Raw genomic sequence first — 14,549 nt, forward strand, 5'->3', positions numbered from 1 at the left:
CTTCTGACATGTGGTCATCTTTTAGCCCAGACCAGGACCACCTGCTAAGATGCCAACTGGTGGAAACCAGGTGTCCGGGTCCCAAGAAATCAATCCCCCACACACTGTTTCCATGACTGGAGGCCAGTCTTGCTGAGGCTGCTTGGACTGTGGCATACATGTGAAAACCCTTCTTCTCCCATAAAGGCAACCCTGGAGTCAAATACCCTGACAAGGGGTATTGTGCTAGGCCAGACTGGCAGCACAAGGAGAGGCGAGAGAGACCCCCCAAGGGAGGAGATTCCCCCAAGCCTGCCAAAGGGGCCTCTAGCCCAGATTTAGCCCCCACTCCAGCCACTGCCGCTCAGATCCTGAAACCTGGAGTCTTGGAGAAGAGAAGAATGGAGAGGGAAAGTTCTTACCTTCTGGAAAACAGGAGGGCTAGGCAGAGGGGGGCCAAAGGCAGGCACATCTTCCCGGGCTGTGACTGAGACCTGAAACAGAGTCTTGGTGTGGGCGAGGAGGGAGGAGATCCAGCCTGAGGATGATAACGCTTCCCGAGCCCTGGCCCTAGGGACGCCCACGGCTCACAGCACATGTCCTCCCTACCCCAAATTCAAATACAAGCTCCCGTGAGCACTCACCAGCAGGGCCAAGCAGCTGCCGCTACAAGCAGACCCAAGGGGCACAAAGCCATCCACACGCTCTCGTCTGCCTTCCTGGAGGCCGGCAGTGAGTCTGGCAAGATGACTGCCCAGGACTGAGCAGTTGCCTGGGCCCCGGCTTCTACTGCAGTACAAATGCCCAGAAGACCTTTTCTGGTTACCTCATCTGACTGGATATTAATCCCACGGAGACGGCGAAGTGAGAACTGTTAACCCTGTTTCACTGATGAGGAAACAGAGGCCCAGAGACTAGGGCCATCCAGATTTCCCGACCCTGCCATGGGGTTTGTTTCCCACAATACTGACTCCTGAACCTGGCCCTACAGCAGAATCACTGAAAGTGGTTGAAAAATAAATACCGACTGCATAGGCTCCACCCCAAACCTCCTGAATCACAAGCTCTGGGACGGAGCCAGGAATGTGCAACAATTACGTGCTCCTCGGAGCCTCGGCGCAGTGGGTGAACTAGTGCTCTGGCACCCTGACCCCACATGCGGGGTCAGACAGTCCAGGCGAGGCTTGAACTAATGAAGCGCCAGGGCCCAGGCTGGCAGCTATGGGTCGGGGGGACATCAAGGCACTCTGCACAGGGCACCCCAGGCTCTAGGCGTGCTGTACCCTTCTGGCAAGCCCAGGGAGGTGGGAAATCATGGAGTGAGAGCACCCAGGTACTCTGTGTGGGGGGCTCCCAGGCTCAGGACAGACCCTACACGCCAGCAGCTCTCCCTGTGTGGAGATGCCCTGGTTTCACCTGTTCTCAGCCCACAGGGCCACAAGCCTCTCTGGAGACTCTGCCCGCTCCCTTTCCCAGACAGCTGCTGACGTGAGCCTGGCTCTGGCACACTGCCAGCCTCCCTGGCCTATGAAGGAGGGCAGATGCAGGGATTCTGCCAGACCAGGCGAGCAGGCAGCTCGGAGCCCAGCCAAGGGAAGGCCCTGCCAGGCTCTGGAAGGAAACAGTGGGAGAGAGCTGGTCAGTACAGCTTTCCCTCCCCAAGCTAAGGCTGTCTGCATGCCTGGAATTAAGAAATGGTGTGTGCTCAGCTGACAGGATTTCAGGCTGGTTCCTACTGCCAAACACAGTCCCCCAGCACCACCCACTGTGCACAGGAATCTGGAGGGGGTGGTAGGAAGGCACCTAGGAAGAGGTCAGAGGTCAGGCCTCTGCCTTCTTACCACCCCAGTGCCCCCACTCCAGCTTGTGCTAGAGTGGTCTGTCGTGGCTGGCTAAGGAGCTTTAGTCATCCATTGGCCCAATCTCCCAGCCAGAAAAGCCCACCACAGAAAAGCAGGGGACAGGACCCTTTCTGGTGATAGACGTGCATCGTCGTCTATCCCCACAGGGTTCCCTCTCCTGACCCCTTTCCAGCACAGTGCCTGGGTCTTTGCTGTTGTTGTTTTTTGGTTTTTTTTTTTTTTTTGGTTTTTTTTTTTAAGATTTTATGTATTTATTTGACAGAGTCAGTGAGAAAGGGAACACAAGCCAGGGGGAATGGGAGAGGAAGAAGCAGGCTTCCTGCTAGTAGGGAGCCTACTGAAGGGCTCAATCCCAGGGTACTGGGATTATGACCTGAACCAAAAGCAGACGCTTAACTTTATGACTAAGCAACCCATACGTCCTGTTGTTCCCTTCTCCTGAGGACAGGTGGGTTGCTGGGTGGAACCAGAAGCTGCCAGAACACAACCCCACCTTCCGTTTTCTAAAGTCCATAGGCGTCTCCCAGCAGAGGGCAGGGCAGGGCTGAGAGAGGATGGAAAGCAGGAGGGGGCTTGGGCCATGAGGACAAGGATACACTAGGGAGGTGGGGCACCTCCCAGGACTGCAAACCTGAGATGCCACAGCAGTGCGGCCTGGCAGCCTTCACGATCTGTGCCGGGGTGCTCAAGCACCAGATCAGCGGGGAGGGGAAGGGCATACCCAGACAGGCCCCCTCCCCAGTGGTGTGCTTTGCATAGGGTTCCAGAGACCTCTGTAGGATTTCAGAATCAGGGCCAGTGCCAACTCAGACAGGAAGAGAGGGAGTCTGAGTGATGGCTCAGCTTCCAACAGGGCAGAATAGGGACAAAATTCATGTCTGAAAAATCATGCAATGTAACCTTTTATGTACACCGGAGTTTGGGAGCCAAGTCCCCACCTGCTCCGACGGCTCAGGGATGCAGACCACAGGTAAGCCTGGACATCGACTCTGACTCCACCACTTCTGGGCTCTGTGGCCTTGGGCCTTAAGCAACTTAAGCTCTCAGCCTCAATTTCCTTCCTAGGAAATTGGGCTAGGAATAGGCTACTCCTATTCCTCGGAATAGGGCTAATGAGAGACCCTGCCTGACCAGGGGCTTGGGAAGATTCTAGAAGACTGTGATTCTAAGAATCCAGCACAGTGCCTGGTACGGAGCAAATACTTGGGGAGGGGTAACCTGCTACCTGGTGCTTTTGGTGGTTTTTTTTTTTTTTTTTTTTTTTTTTTTTACTTTCCCTACTGACCTGCACCTAATAAAGGACACCTCAAATACTACAGAGTTCCCCTAAAACACTTCTTAACCTCCCTCTCTCTCTCTCACCCCTCCTTCTTCCTCAGCACCCCTGCCCTGGCCCCACTTCCCTTCCTGCAGTATGTCAGGGCTAGAGGGAACTCAAAGACTATCTAGTCCAACTTCCTCATTTCACACAAATGGAAGCTGAGGTCCAGAGAGGGAAGGAACTGGCCCAAGGTCACAGAGCAGTCAGAAGCAGGGCCAGGACCAGAACCCCAGTTCCTGAGGCTCTCAGTGTAGGGGGCCCTTCCTGAACATTCTTAGCCCTGTCCTTCCCTCCCTTTCCTCTTCTTTCCTCCCCTGTAGACGGCTCCCTGGGGCTATCTCAGCCTCTTCTGCCATAGCCCCTAAGTCTGCAGAGGTCAGCAAACGTCCCATTTTACCCTGGACCCCCTGAGGAATCTCACGGGGTCCTCCCCAGTCTTCTCATCCCCTGGGGTGCTGCTGGCAGTGTGACTGGACAGAATTTGGGGAGTACCTAGGAAGGCTGGTCTCCCCCGCTGCGCTCTGCACCCCTGGCCCCCCATTCACAGGTCTTGCCTTTCCAGCCCAGATATTTCCCCTGCAGGTGGACTACACGGTCCTGCAGCTTGGGACAGTCAGGCTCTTCCTGTGGGTCCTACCTCTCAGTGATCGCCACCATCTCTGAGGACAATGCTTTTCCCTGGACCATGGGCTGGGGTTGGGAGGATGTGGTAAAGACTTCCAGCTTCAAAGCTGGAGGTGAGGTGCTGCTTTTTTTGGATCACTATATTTTCCCACTCCACTAAGCTCTTGGGAAAGCGGAGAAGCCAGTTAGCTGAGTTCCATTTCCTAGTGGGAGCTAAAAACAAAAACTAAGCATCCACAAGAGGCCTCATTCTGCCAGTAGGGGCCCAGCAGACAAGCCACACATGAACCCATGACTGCCCGGCAGGGGCTGGGAGCCTTCCCACCACACAGCTTGATCTGTAGGACCCTCCTCAGTGGCCCTCTGCCTCTACTGGCTGTGGAAAGAGCCACTTGTCTGTCTGAGTGGCCCAGTGGCTGAACTCCACCTCAACGGTCCCCTCTCCCTCCCGGGAGGCCAGTTCTATACATCACTTCCACATGCCCCATCCCTAGCCAGGCCCACAGGAGGCACCAACTGAATACACTTGCTCCCATCAACAAACTGGGGAGCCATCTGACATGAATCCCCATTTTGGTCTAGGAAGTTGATCCTTCAAGGAAATGCCCAAACTACAGCTTTTCTGACTTTTCGGCTGAAACTGCTCAGTGACAGAGGAGCAGGAATGTGAACAGGGGGATGTGAAAGAATTAGCTTCCCTCATAGGAGAGAGTGTGGGGTTCTATTTGTAGTCTCATATTGAGTTTTAAAGTTGATGTGTATTATGCACTTAAAATATGTGGGTTTCTACTTATGTAACAATTACACGACATCATTTTTCTTTTCCAACATCTTTGAGAGAGAGAGAGAGAGAGACGGGGTAGAAGGAAAGGATCTCCAGCAGACTCCCACTGAGTGCAGAGCCCAACTCAGGGCTTGATCCCATGACCCTGAGATCATGACCTGGGCTAAAACCAAGCAAAGTGGATACTTCGTGAAGGTGGCCATGAAGCACTAGGGACTCGTGAGCTCAAGAGATGACACAGTTATTACACTTTCAGGTTTCCCAATTTCCCTTTAGCAACGATGCACTCATTTCCCTGTTAGAACAGTGGTTCCTAGCACTTTGGGGAACAGGGAGTCCTCTGAGTATTTGAGCTTTGGTCTCTCTCCCCCTAAAACATAAAGCAGCACCTAAACTCAACACTCTTTGCATAAACATTTTGCATATAACCACAATGGGTTCAAAGACTGACACCCACTTCAAAGACCCTGCCTCAATCTATCTCCCTTGGATCCCACACCCCCAACACCACTGAGATGGAGAGCAACTGTTGCCCAAGAGGTCAGAACTGCTTCTCATGGAGAAGAGAAGGACAGGGCTGGTGGTACAGTCACCAGGAACAGGCAGGGTGAGGACTGCTGGGCTTACCTGCATTAGGGAGGATACTAAGCCATTCTGGAAGACCACTTGTTGATCTGGAGGCTCAGACTCAGTCACTTGCAACCCCACCTCCCTGGAGTCTTCAAATTAAGATCAATCATTTCTTCCAGAACAGCTAAACCAAAAGGACCCACCCCATGGCGAGGGTCTACCAGGCCCTCTACTCCCCACCATTCTCACCATAAACATTTCTCCTTTTACATTCTTTCTCTTTGTTACCACCCTTCTTCCTCTCCCATTCCTGATGGTCCCTCCATCCCCAACCTTCTCTTTTTTTCTCTCCTCTGGCTCTGCCGTAGTCCAGCCAATAGCATCACCAGATTCCAAACAGAGACACCAGGGGCTTCTCAACCCTTGAGTGAGATGCTGTTGAACCCAGAGGCAGCCAGATGGATGATATGACCTCAGAAGGTGACTTCCACCAAGAGTCCAGCTCCCAAATCCCAGAAACCTGGGATTTCTAGAAAACTAATCATACCAATGCTAGGAGTATCATTTTGGAGAATGGCCTGAGGAGCCATGGAGAACTAGTGGTCCTCGACATTACTAAATCCAGAAGGTATGGTGACGTGCCTGAGCCCCCCAGTTCCTCCAACGAGCATTATTCTCACCTTGTAGGACGGGGTCTCCGTGCCTGGGTTCTCAGCCTGCACAACAATGTAGGCATGTAAGAAGTTGGAGGCAATCATATCTGGGACAAACGGTGTGTTTTCTTCTTGGAAGATGATGGCCACAATGTCATTCCCAATGTGTCTCTTTCTCTGGAGCTAAACAAAAAGTGGTCCGTTGTTATAAGCCAGCTAGGAACAACCTGAAAACAAACGAGATCTAGACAGGAAAGTCCTCATTATTCTACCTTATTCAGAAACCCTGTAACTCTGAGACCTAGCTCTCCAGGGGAGTTTTTCCCCCCAGTCTTCAGAAGCCACCAAAAAGAAAAAAAATGGGGAAGACTAGATAGATATCAGCTAGCAAGCATGTTACTGAGCTCTAGAGGAGCCAGGGTCCTGACACAGGACTCGGGGAGAATGGTTAAAAGGTGAGGAATGGGTTTTGCCCTGGCAGAGCCTGTAATGGATCTAGAAGGGACAGAAACACAGATGAAGCCGCCTGAGAACAGTAACAAAGGCACCAGCCAGCACGTGCTACGTCAGCTGCCACACACAAAACATCTGGCGCTCTGCGGGCAGAGAGGAAGGCAAAATCAGAGGCCTGGCGCTAACCTGAGAAGGCTTCCTGGAAGAGGAGATGGGGTGGGTGGGCAGTGCTTGAAGGAAATGTGGATGCACAGGGATTAGCGAGCAGAGCATTCTATACCAGAGGGAGGGAGAGCCACGCTTAGAGAAAGAGGGCAACCTGGCTTGGCAGGGGTCATGGGAGAGAAATCCATGCCTGATTCAAACTGGGCCAGGTCCTTGCACAGGCGCACTCAATCACCGAGCAGCTACTGTGCGCCAGGAACCATGCTGTGCTGTTCACATGTGTGACTTCAAATACTGGGGCCACGAAGTCCTGGCTAGGTGCCTACCTATGCATTTGTTCCTCGATTAAGCGCCTCAGGCATGCAGGCTCTACGTTTTATGTTGACTGTCATATTTACGGAGCACTGCTGTAGACTGAGCCCCAGGTTGGACACTTTTACACGAATTATCTCACTTATCCCACCCACCTCCTCCCATTTCTTGGGAGCAGAAAATTAATATTTATTCAGCCCTTGCAGAAAGCCAAGCTCTATGTACTTCCCACTGAATATAGGGGAGACTGAAAGAGAGCCCCAGGCTGGGGCAGGGAGCGAGAAGGCCATGAGGGAACAGAGACAAAGGTGAAACGTGGAGAGAAAAACCTACTTTGGATTCAAAAGGAATCCTGCTCCCATTTGTTTCTGGAACATTCCGTGGTTATTTTAGAGCCAAATCACAGTCTCATTTGCCAATTTCCTTTTTCCCTATGAAGCCAGGCACTATGTTTACAGTATTACATCTGTGCTCCCTCCTCAGTTCCCTGCTCAGAGAGGAATGGGTCAGAGACTGGGGAAGAGCCTACCTTCCTTTCTGAGTTTCCTAGAGACTGAAAAGGCACAAAGAGTGGGAGGGGGCAGATGGTGCAGCAGCCAGGCCTCAGCTGCTGATTTCAGGGCTCCCCGAGAAAAGAGCTGGGCCACCTTGGGGACACGCTGCTCTCCAAAGCAGCAAATGAGAGGGAGGGCAGGACAATGCTGGATGCAGAGGTCTCATCCAGGTTCCCTGGTTGAGGTGAAGGCCGAACTCCTGCCCATGAGCAGGTGCAGCAAGAGATAAGACTAGAAAGGTTGAGAGGCGGGGGGCAATGACCACTGTTGGGGGGGGTCCTGCCACCCATCACTGGGGCAGGAAGGAGGGCCATGGTCAGGAAGGAAGCCTGCCACAAGCCAGGCACTACTGAACCATACCTTCAGAACCTTCTGTGATGCCCCTAACAATCCTGTGACTTAGGTGGTCTTACCTGTTTTGCAGCTGAGGAACATGAGACCACAAGGTTAACCAGCTTGCCCGGAGTCACATACCCCGAGTGACAGAACTGACGTCAAGCTGCTACTTGCAAATGCCATCATGTCCTCCTCACCACCGCCCTACACAAGCAGGGCACTTGGACTCTGCTGCCAGCTCTGCCCCCAACCACGCTGAGCTGCAAGTTCCCCACCTGTCAGAGCGAGACAAGCAGGAGCCCTGTCCTGCCTCCCACACCAGGTGCCGTGACAGGCCACAAGGGTGAGACAATACCATGAACAGACTGGCCTCTGGATTATGAAAGTGGGAAAGGGGCCCAGCCCCTCAAGTACCCAACACCGCAGCAGGCTTTCACCTCACATGCCCCATGCTCCCAACGCCCTCCCGATCCAGGTTACCTGCTGGGCGTCTCCCTCAGTAAACGGCAGCTTTGTGGAGACATGAAACATGATCTCTCTGTCCCGGAATATCGTGTACACAGATTCCAACCCCGTCTGTCCGTGGGTCACATCCAGGCCTCCGCGGAAACTGTCGGCAAAACAGGGTAAGAGCAGGAAGGGATTAAGTGTGAGGAAAAGTAGGCTACATTGTGCCTTCCCTGAGGATACGGGGACCGGAGAAGGAAAGAGAAGACACGCAAGAGTGGGGACACAGACAGAATGATGGGCCTGGCACAGGGGGGTCCAGGCTCCTGAATACACAAGCCCCAGAGGTCTACTCATAAGCCTCTTGTTTAAGAGACAGAGGCAGGGACGCCTGGGTGGCTCAGTTGGTTGGACGACTGCCTTCGGCTCAGGTCATGATCCCGGAGTCCCGGGATCGAGTCCCGCATCGGGCTCGCAGCTCCATGGGGAGTCTGCTTCTCCCTCTGACCTTCTCCTCGCTCATGCTCTCTCTCTCACTGTCTCTCTCTCAAATGAATAAATAAAATCTTTAAAAAAAAAAAAAAACAGACAGAGGCAGAACATCCATCCAGCCAACAGGAAGGGAGGTCACCCATCCTCAATTCCAAATGCCATCCCGGATGCCAGTGGCCCCCACAGCTGGGCAAAAGCCTTTCCTCTCCGCAAGGCCATGTCCAAGTCCTCAGCCCAGAACCAGGGCAAACAGCTCTCCTGTGGGAGCATCCAGAGGGCAGCTTGAAGAGGTGACAGACTCTGGATTTCTGCCCAGCCACTCCGTCATGCGGAGACCCAGCCACAGGAGCACCCACCCCAGCAGCATCCAAGGAGCCCCTCTCCGGTATCTCCTCAAAGGCAGGAAAGAAAAGTACTAAGACCCTGGATGGGCTTCCGGGAGCCACCCCTTCTTCCTTTCTAGACATGGGCTCCCGGCCATGGGTCACAGTCTTCAGCAAGAGGAGGGGAGGCAGGTTCCTTTAGAAAATGAAATAAAGCACACCCTGGATGTCAGTCCCCGAAAACGTTGTAAGACAAACCAGAAAATGTGCTCCGCTCAGCATGGCGGGAAGCTCAGCAGGCTGGGGGTCGGGCACTCTGGGTCCAGCCGATAAGCCAGCACGTGACCTCGGGCACATCACTTTACCTGTCCTCATCTGCCTCAGTTTCTTCCTCTACACGATAAAGGGCTATAAATCCATGATCTCTGGGGTTCCTCCTGGTTTTAACAGCTTTTACTTCATCTGTTCTAAGGCACACCTTTTTTCATACTTGAACATCTCTGAAACCAGAATGCATCTTACAATGATGGCTCCTCAGAGTCGATGGAAGGGGGCACAGGAAGAGCAAGAATGTAAGGACTCCCCACGCTGACTCCGCATGGGGCCCCAGCCCTGCTACATCACATACAGGATCTACTTGAATCCCTCAACAACCTGGCAGCATCAGCACTATCTTTACCTCCCAGCTAAGATGAGGAAACAGGCTTTCAGGGGTTAAGGCACTTGTTCAAAGACACAGAGCCAATAAGTGGTGGAGGTGGGACTTTTACCAATGTGTGACTGATGCCAGGTGGCAGTGATGACCTTGGAGGGGGAAAGAAGAAGTGGAGAAGAGAAGGGAGTGGAGGAAGAAAGTAATAACTGAACACCACTACACACCAGGCCCAGAGCCGGGCACTTTCGCACCTGATAGGAGATCCTGTCAATCTGGCTGGTGAAGCAGGGGATCCCTGGGGCTCAGCGGCATGTCAGCCTCAAAGCACAGAACAGGCTGGCCAGGCCGGAAGTTCCGGTCAAATATTGCCTTTGTCAAGGGAAACCAAGGGCCAGAGTTTTCCAAGCATAGTCCCAATATTCTTTCTTTCCACTTAAGAGAACCAGAGGCTACTGCACAAATTTCTGCCAGGGAGATTACTGTATTTCCACCAATTCTTAATTATCCATTGTTTTTGCGTGTTCTCTGAAATGGGCCCCTTCCCCCAACAGGGCCCTCTTTCCTGAAGGCCTGGCCAGTGACTTACAGAGAAGGTGGATTCATTTCACTCTTGGTTGGAGCAGTTTCATCACACATTGGAAGGCCAGTGTCAGTGCCATTCAGAGAATGTGCCATTCTGGGTTATCCCCCACGTCACCCGTTTTCTTAGGGATGCAGGGGAATATTGGTCACTTGCTAAAAAACAATACCATGTTTCCTATGTGTATTTTCACCTCTCACATACCCCCAAGACTCAACTGTTGCCCCTCTCCCTTACTCCAGGCTTTCAGCTCTAGGGCCAGAGCCCTTGACAGAAACTCACCCTTTGAAATCCTGCAGTGTGATCGTGTCCCCCAAAAGGTCCAAGAACTCCTTGAAAGCTGGGCTCTCCTCATTGTTTCCAAACAGCTCTTCCTCCAGGGTCTGAAAGAGAAACAGAATCGGGGTAAGAGTCAGAAAGAAAAGCCTTCTTGATGCCAAGGGAAGGAATATGGCTGCCCAGCTACCTGGTCCTTTTCTTCCTTTCTCCCCAGCCCCAACACATTTGCCAACCACTGGCTCTGCTTGACTGGAGGAAGAACAAACAGAATTCACTCAGCAGAGCCGGAACTTCGGGGCTGGTTAGGGAGGACTTGCTAGCACAACACAGTCTGCTGGCCAGCGCAAAAGGCAGAGCTGAAGCAAAGAGTTCTTAGACTTGATACCAAAAACCATTCCATTAATGAAAAATTAATAGTTGGACTTCTGACACAGGACTAATAGTTAGAATATATACAGAACTCTCAAAACTCAGTAGTAATCAAAATCATAATCTCTCTCCTTGGGTGGCTATAATCAAGAAGAAAGACAAAAACTGACAGTGGGGGTACCTGAGAAGTTCAGTCAACTGAGTGGCAGACCCCTGATTTCAGCTGGGGTCAGGAACTCAGAGGCCTGGGATCGAGCCACATGTCAGGCTCTAAGCTCAGCAGGGAGTCTGCTTGAAGAGTTTTCTCCTCTCCCTCTACCCGCCCCCTGCTTGCTCTCTCTCTCCATCTCTTTCTTAAAAAAAAAGAAAAATACATCTTAAAAAAAAAAAAAAGAACTGATGGTGAGGATACGGAAAAGTCAGAAGCCTCATACACTGCTGGTGGGAATGTAAAACGGTGCTGTCTCTTTGGAAAACAGTCTGGCAGTTCTTCAAAAGGCTAAGCATAGAGTTACCATATGGCCCAGAAATTCTACTCCTAAGAATATATCCAAGAAAAAGGAAAACATAAGTCCACACAGAAACTTGCACATGAATGTTAAAAGCAGCATTATTCATAACAGTCCAAAAGTGGAAACAACCAGAATGTCCATCAACTGACAAACAGATAAACGAAATGTGGTATGTCCATACAATACATAATTCTGCCGTCAAAGGAATGCAGGACTGACTCATGCTACAACATATATGACCCTTGAAAACATGTTAAGCAAAAGAAACTAGACAAAAAAGGCCACATATTATGATTCCATTTACACAATGTGTCCAGAACAGCCAAATCCATAGAGACAGAAAGTAGATTTGTGATGACGGGAGCTGGCAAGAATGGATATGGATTGACCGCTAATGGGTATGGGGTTTCTTTGGGGGTTGATGAAAATTATCTGGAGTTAGATAGTGGTGATGGTTTTATAACTCTGTGAATATACTCCAAGCCACTAAATCACATTTGAATCATATTAAATGTGAGTTATACTTCAATAAAGCTGTTATGAAAAGTTTCAAACAGTTAAGAAAAAAAATCCAATTAGAAAATGGTTATACGAGAGACACCTGGCTGGCTGGGTTGGGACAGCATATGACTCTATATACAAATGTTCACAGCAGCTTTATTCATAATTACCCCAAATTGGAAGCCACCCAGATATTCCTCCAAGGGTGACCAGTTAAGCAGACCACAGTATAGTCACACCACAGAATACTACGCAGCCAATGAAAAAGCAATGACCTCCCCCCAACACACACACACACAGATACACAGGAATCTCCCTGAGTGGGAAAAAGAGCCAATATCCAAAGGTTATATAGTGTATGATCCCATCTATGTAACAATTTTCAAATAACAAAGTGTTAAAAAGTGAAGAATACATTAGTGGTTGCCAGGGCTCAGGGACTGGAGGTAGGAAGGGATGATGGAGGCAAGAAGGAGGTGGGTGTGCTTATGAAAGGACCACATAAGGGATCCTTGTGTCGGTGAACTTCTTCTGTATTTTGACTGTGAAGCCTACACTGTAATAAAATTATATACAATGAAATACACACACACACACACACACACACACACACACACACACATCCCTATGGTCACATGAAAACCTGGAGAAGTCTGAATAAGATCTGAGGATTGTATCAGTGTCAATATCCTGGCTGTAATTTCACACTGCAGTTTTATAAGACATTACCTTTGGGGAAAACTGGGTAAAGGGCACACAAGAGCTTTCTGTATTATTTCTTAAAACTGCATGCCAATCTACAATCATGTAGAAGTTAAAAGTTTAATAATTTTAAAAAAGTAGAAAGCAAAGCGCTGCCCTTGTGACAGGCTCCAAGCAGTGCACAGCCCTGCCTGATCAACAGGCTCTGCCCACCGAGGCTGGATCGGCAAAAAGCGATGACTCTGCAGGCATCCACAGATGGCAGTTCACAGCTGCAGATGACCCGGGAAACTCCAGCATGAGCAATCCCCTCAAGGAGGAAGTATCTAATAAGTGACTCTTTAATATCTCCTTAATACCTGCTTCATCACAAAAAAGAGCAGATCCCAGGTTCTATGCCTTCAACAGGCAGCAGAATCTAGCTAGATTTCAATAACTTCACTCTTTTTCATGGTATTTCCTTTTTAGAATGACCTTCATTTCATGCAAGGGATATTGATTTTCTAATTAGAGTGGTGATACAAAATTTCCTTTAAACCATGCATGTAAGGTGGAAAAAAAGGTTTTTTAAAGAAAATGTGAGGTAGTTAATAGTACAGGTGTGATAAAAAGTGTAAGAGAGGCAAACAGGAGAAAATATGATCTTGGATGTCATTTGTGAATGTCTGAAGTTTGGGAAACATGGCCCTCTAGCAGAGGTCAGCAAACTGTGGCCCAGAGGCCACAACCAGTGTGCTACTTTATAAATAAAGCTTTATTGGAACACAGGCAGGACAATCCATTTGGTTCTGTCTATGGCTGCTTTTGCACTACAAAGGTAGGGTTGGGTAGTTAGCTCCACAGAGACAGTACGGCTCTTGAAATCTGAAATATTACTTATCCGGCCTTTCACAGAAAGTGTGCTGGTTCCTGCTGTATAGAGAGCATGCCTCAAAGGCATCACACACAACTCTGACCCAGCGGGCTGTTTACCCCAGGTCGTGAGGCCAGAGTGTGTGAGAACAGCTGCTTCCAGGTAACACACATCTTCTCCAGTGAAAGCAATCCAGCTTATTCAGCAGGGCGTGCAGCTCTCGCTAGGATGGACACCCAGCCTGGTGCTAGCAGTGTATTTTTACACTGGCCATGAGTCTGACCATGCGCTCAGGAAGGGAGTCTTAGTCAACACTGTGTCTGATAAACAGGAGAATTAGAGGGGACTTACTTGTATCCTAAGAACAGCATAGAGCTTTCATGGAACAAATGTTCATATAACCTGCCCCATGGGTATAGGTCTGCAAAACAGTAACTTTTTAAAAAGTTTTTTAAAAAAGACTTTTTTCTCCCTGTGTACCTCCACCGGGGCTCAGCAGCATCCAGTAAATAGACAACACCCAGACTCCTCCCAGAGGTGGATGGTTAATGTTTGGTAATTATAATTTTGCTGGAACACTGGTTTGTAATCATCTTATGAGATCTGCTACGGTAAATTTCACAAGCAAAAACTTTAATTAGGGGAGTTATATTAGTAGACCTGTACAAGATAAATATGCAATATATAAAAATAATTAGAGAAGCTACCTGAATAATCTCCCTTCAATTATAAGATTCATCCGTGTTGGCCTCTCAGCTCCTAAACTCTTCACTTAATTAGACTGTTTTTAAGCAAACACATTTCTCTTGTGGTCTAGTATCTTCGGACAAGGAAGTCCGCTATCAGCTAGCCAAGAAACACACCATCACGGGGCGGGGGGCTCACAGATAATGTTGAAAGATACTATCAACTGACCTACCATAAGAGCACCAAAACTTTTATCCATTGATTCACACAGAAAAAAGTTATTGAGTGTTATTTCCATAAAACCACCACACTAGGCTCTTGGATGATACCAGGATGAACCTGGTGTAGAACCTTCTAGGTGAGGAAGCATGGATGTGTTCAGCAGCCCACTTCTCAGGGTGTTAATGCATGTCCATGATAGGCAAGATGGAAAGTTTGTGGTCAAATAAGTATGGGAAACACTATGTTCAAAAAAGCTCTGTGAGCTCTTTACCCTGGGATTCTTAGAGCCTTTAAAATGTTCCCACACAATCGCC

At 49.8% G+C, this 14,549-nt stretch overlaps 1 protein-coding gene across 8 annotated transcripts in view; it reads right to left on the minus strand.

The window, feature by feature from the left end:
- The window catches only part of RAP1GAP2 (RAP1 GTPase activating protein 2), a 232,225-nt gene that overhangs the window by 22,828 nt on the left and 194,848 nt on the right, over nucleotides 1-14,549 (minus strand). For all 8 annotated transcript variants that reach the window (XR_004280815.1, XM_032322457.1, XM_032322453.1 and 5 more), the window contains 4 exons: nucleotides 10,393-10,493; nucleotides 8,094-8,223; nucleotides 5,821-5,976; nucleotides 402-473 (listed from right to left, as the gene is read on the minus strand). Coding sequence is in view for 7 of the 8 variants with exons in the window: in XM_032322457.1 (XP_032178348.1) it covers nucleotides 402-473; nucleotides 5,821-5,976; nucleotides 8,094-8,223; nucleotides 10,393-10,493 (459 nt within the window). In the remaining variant the exon portion in view is untranslated. The remainder of the gene's footprint in view (nucleotides 1-401; nucleotides 474-5,820; nucleotides 5,977-8,093; nucleotides 8,224-10,392; nucleotides 10,494-14,549) is intronic.

This window comes from Mustela erminea, chromosome 18 (genome assembly GCF_009829155.1).
Source record: "Mustela erminea isolate mMusErm1 chromosome 18, mMusErm1.Pri, whole genome shotgun sequence".
Classification (NCBI taxonomy): domain Eukaryota; kingdom Metazoa; phylum Chordata; class Mammalia; order Carnivora; family Mustelidae; genus Mustela; species Mustela erminea.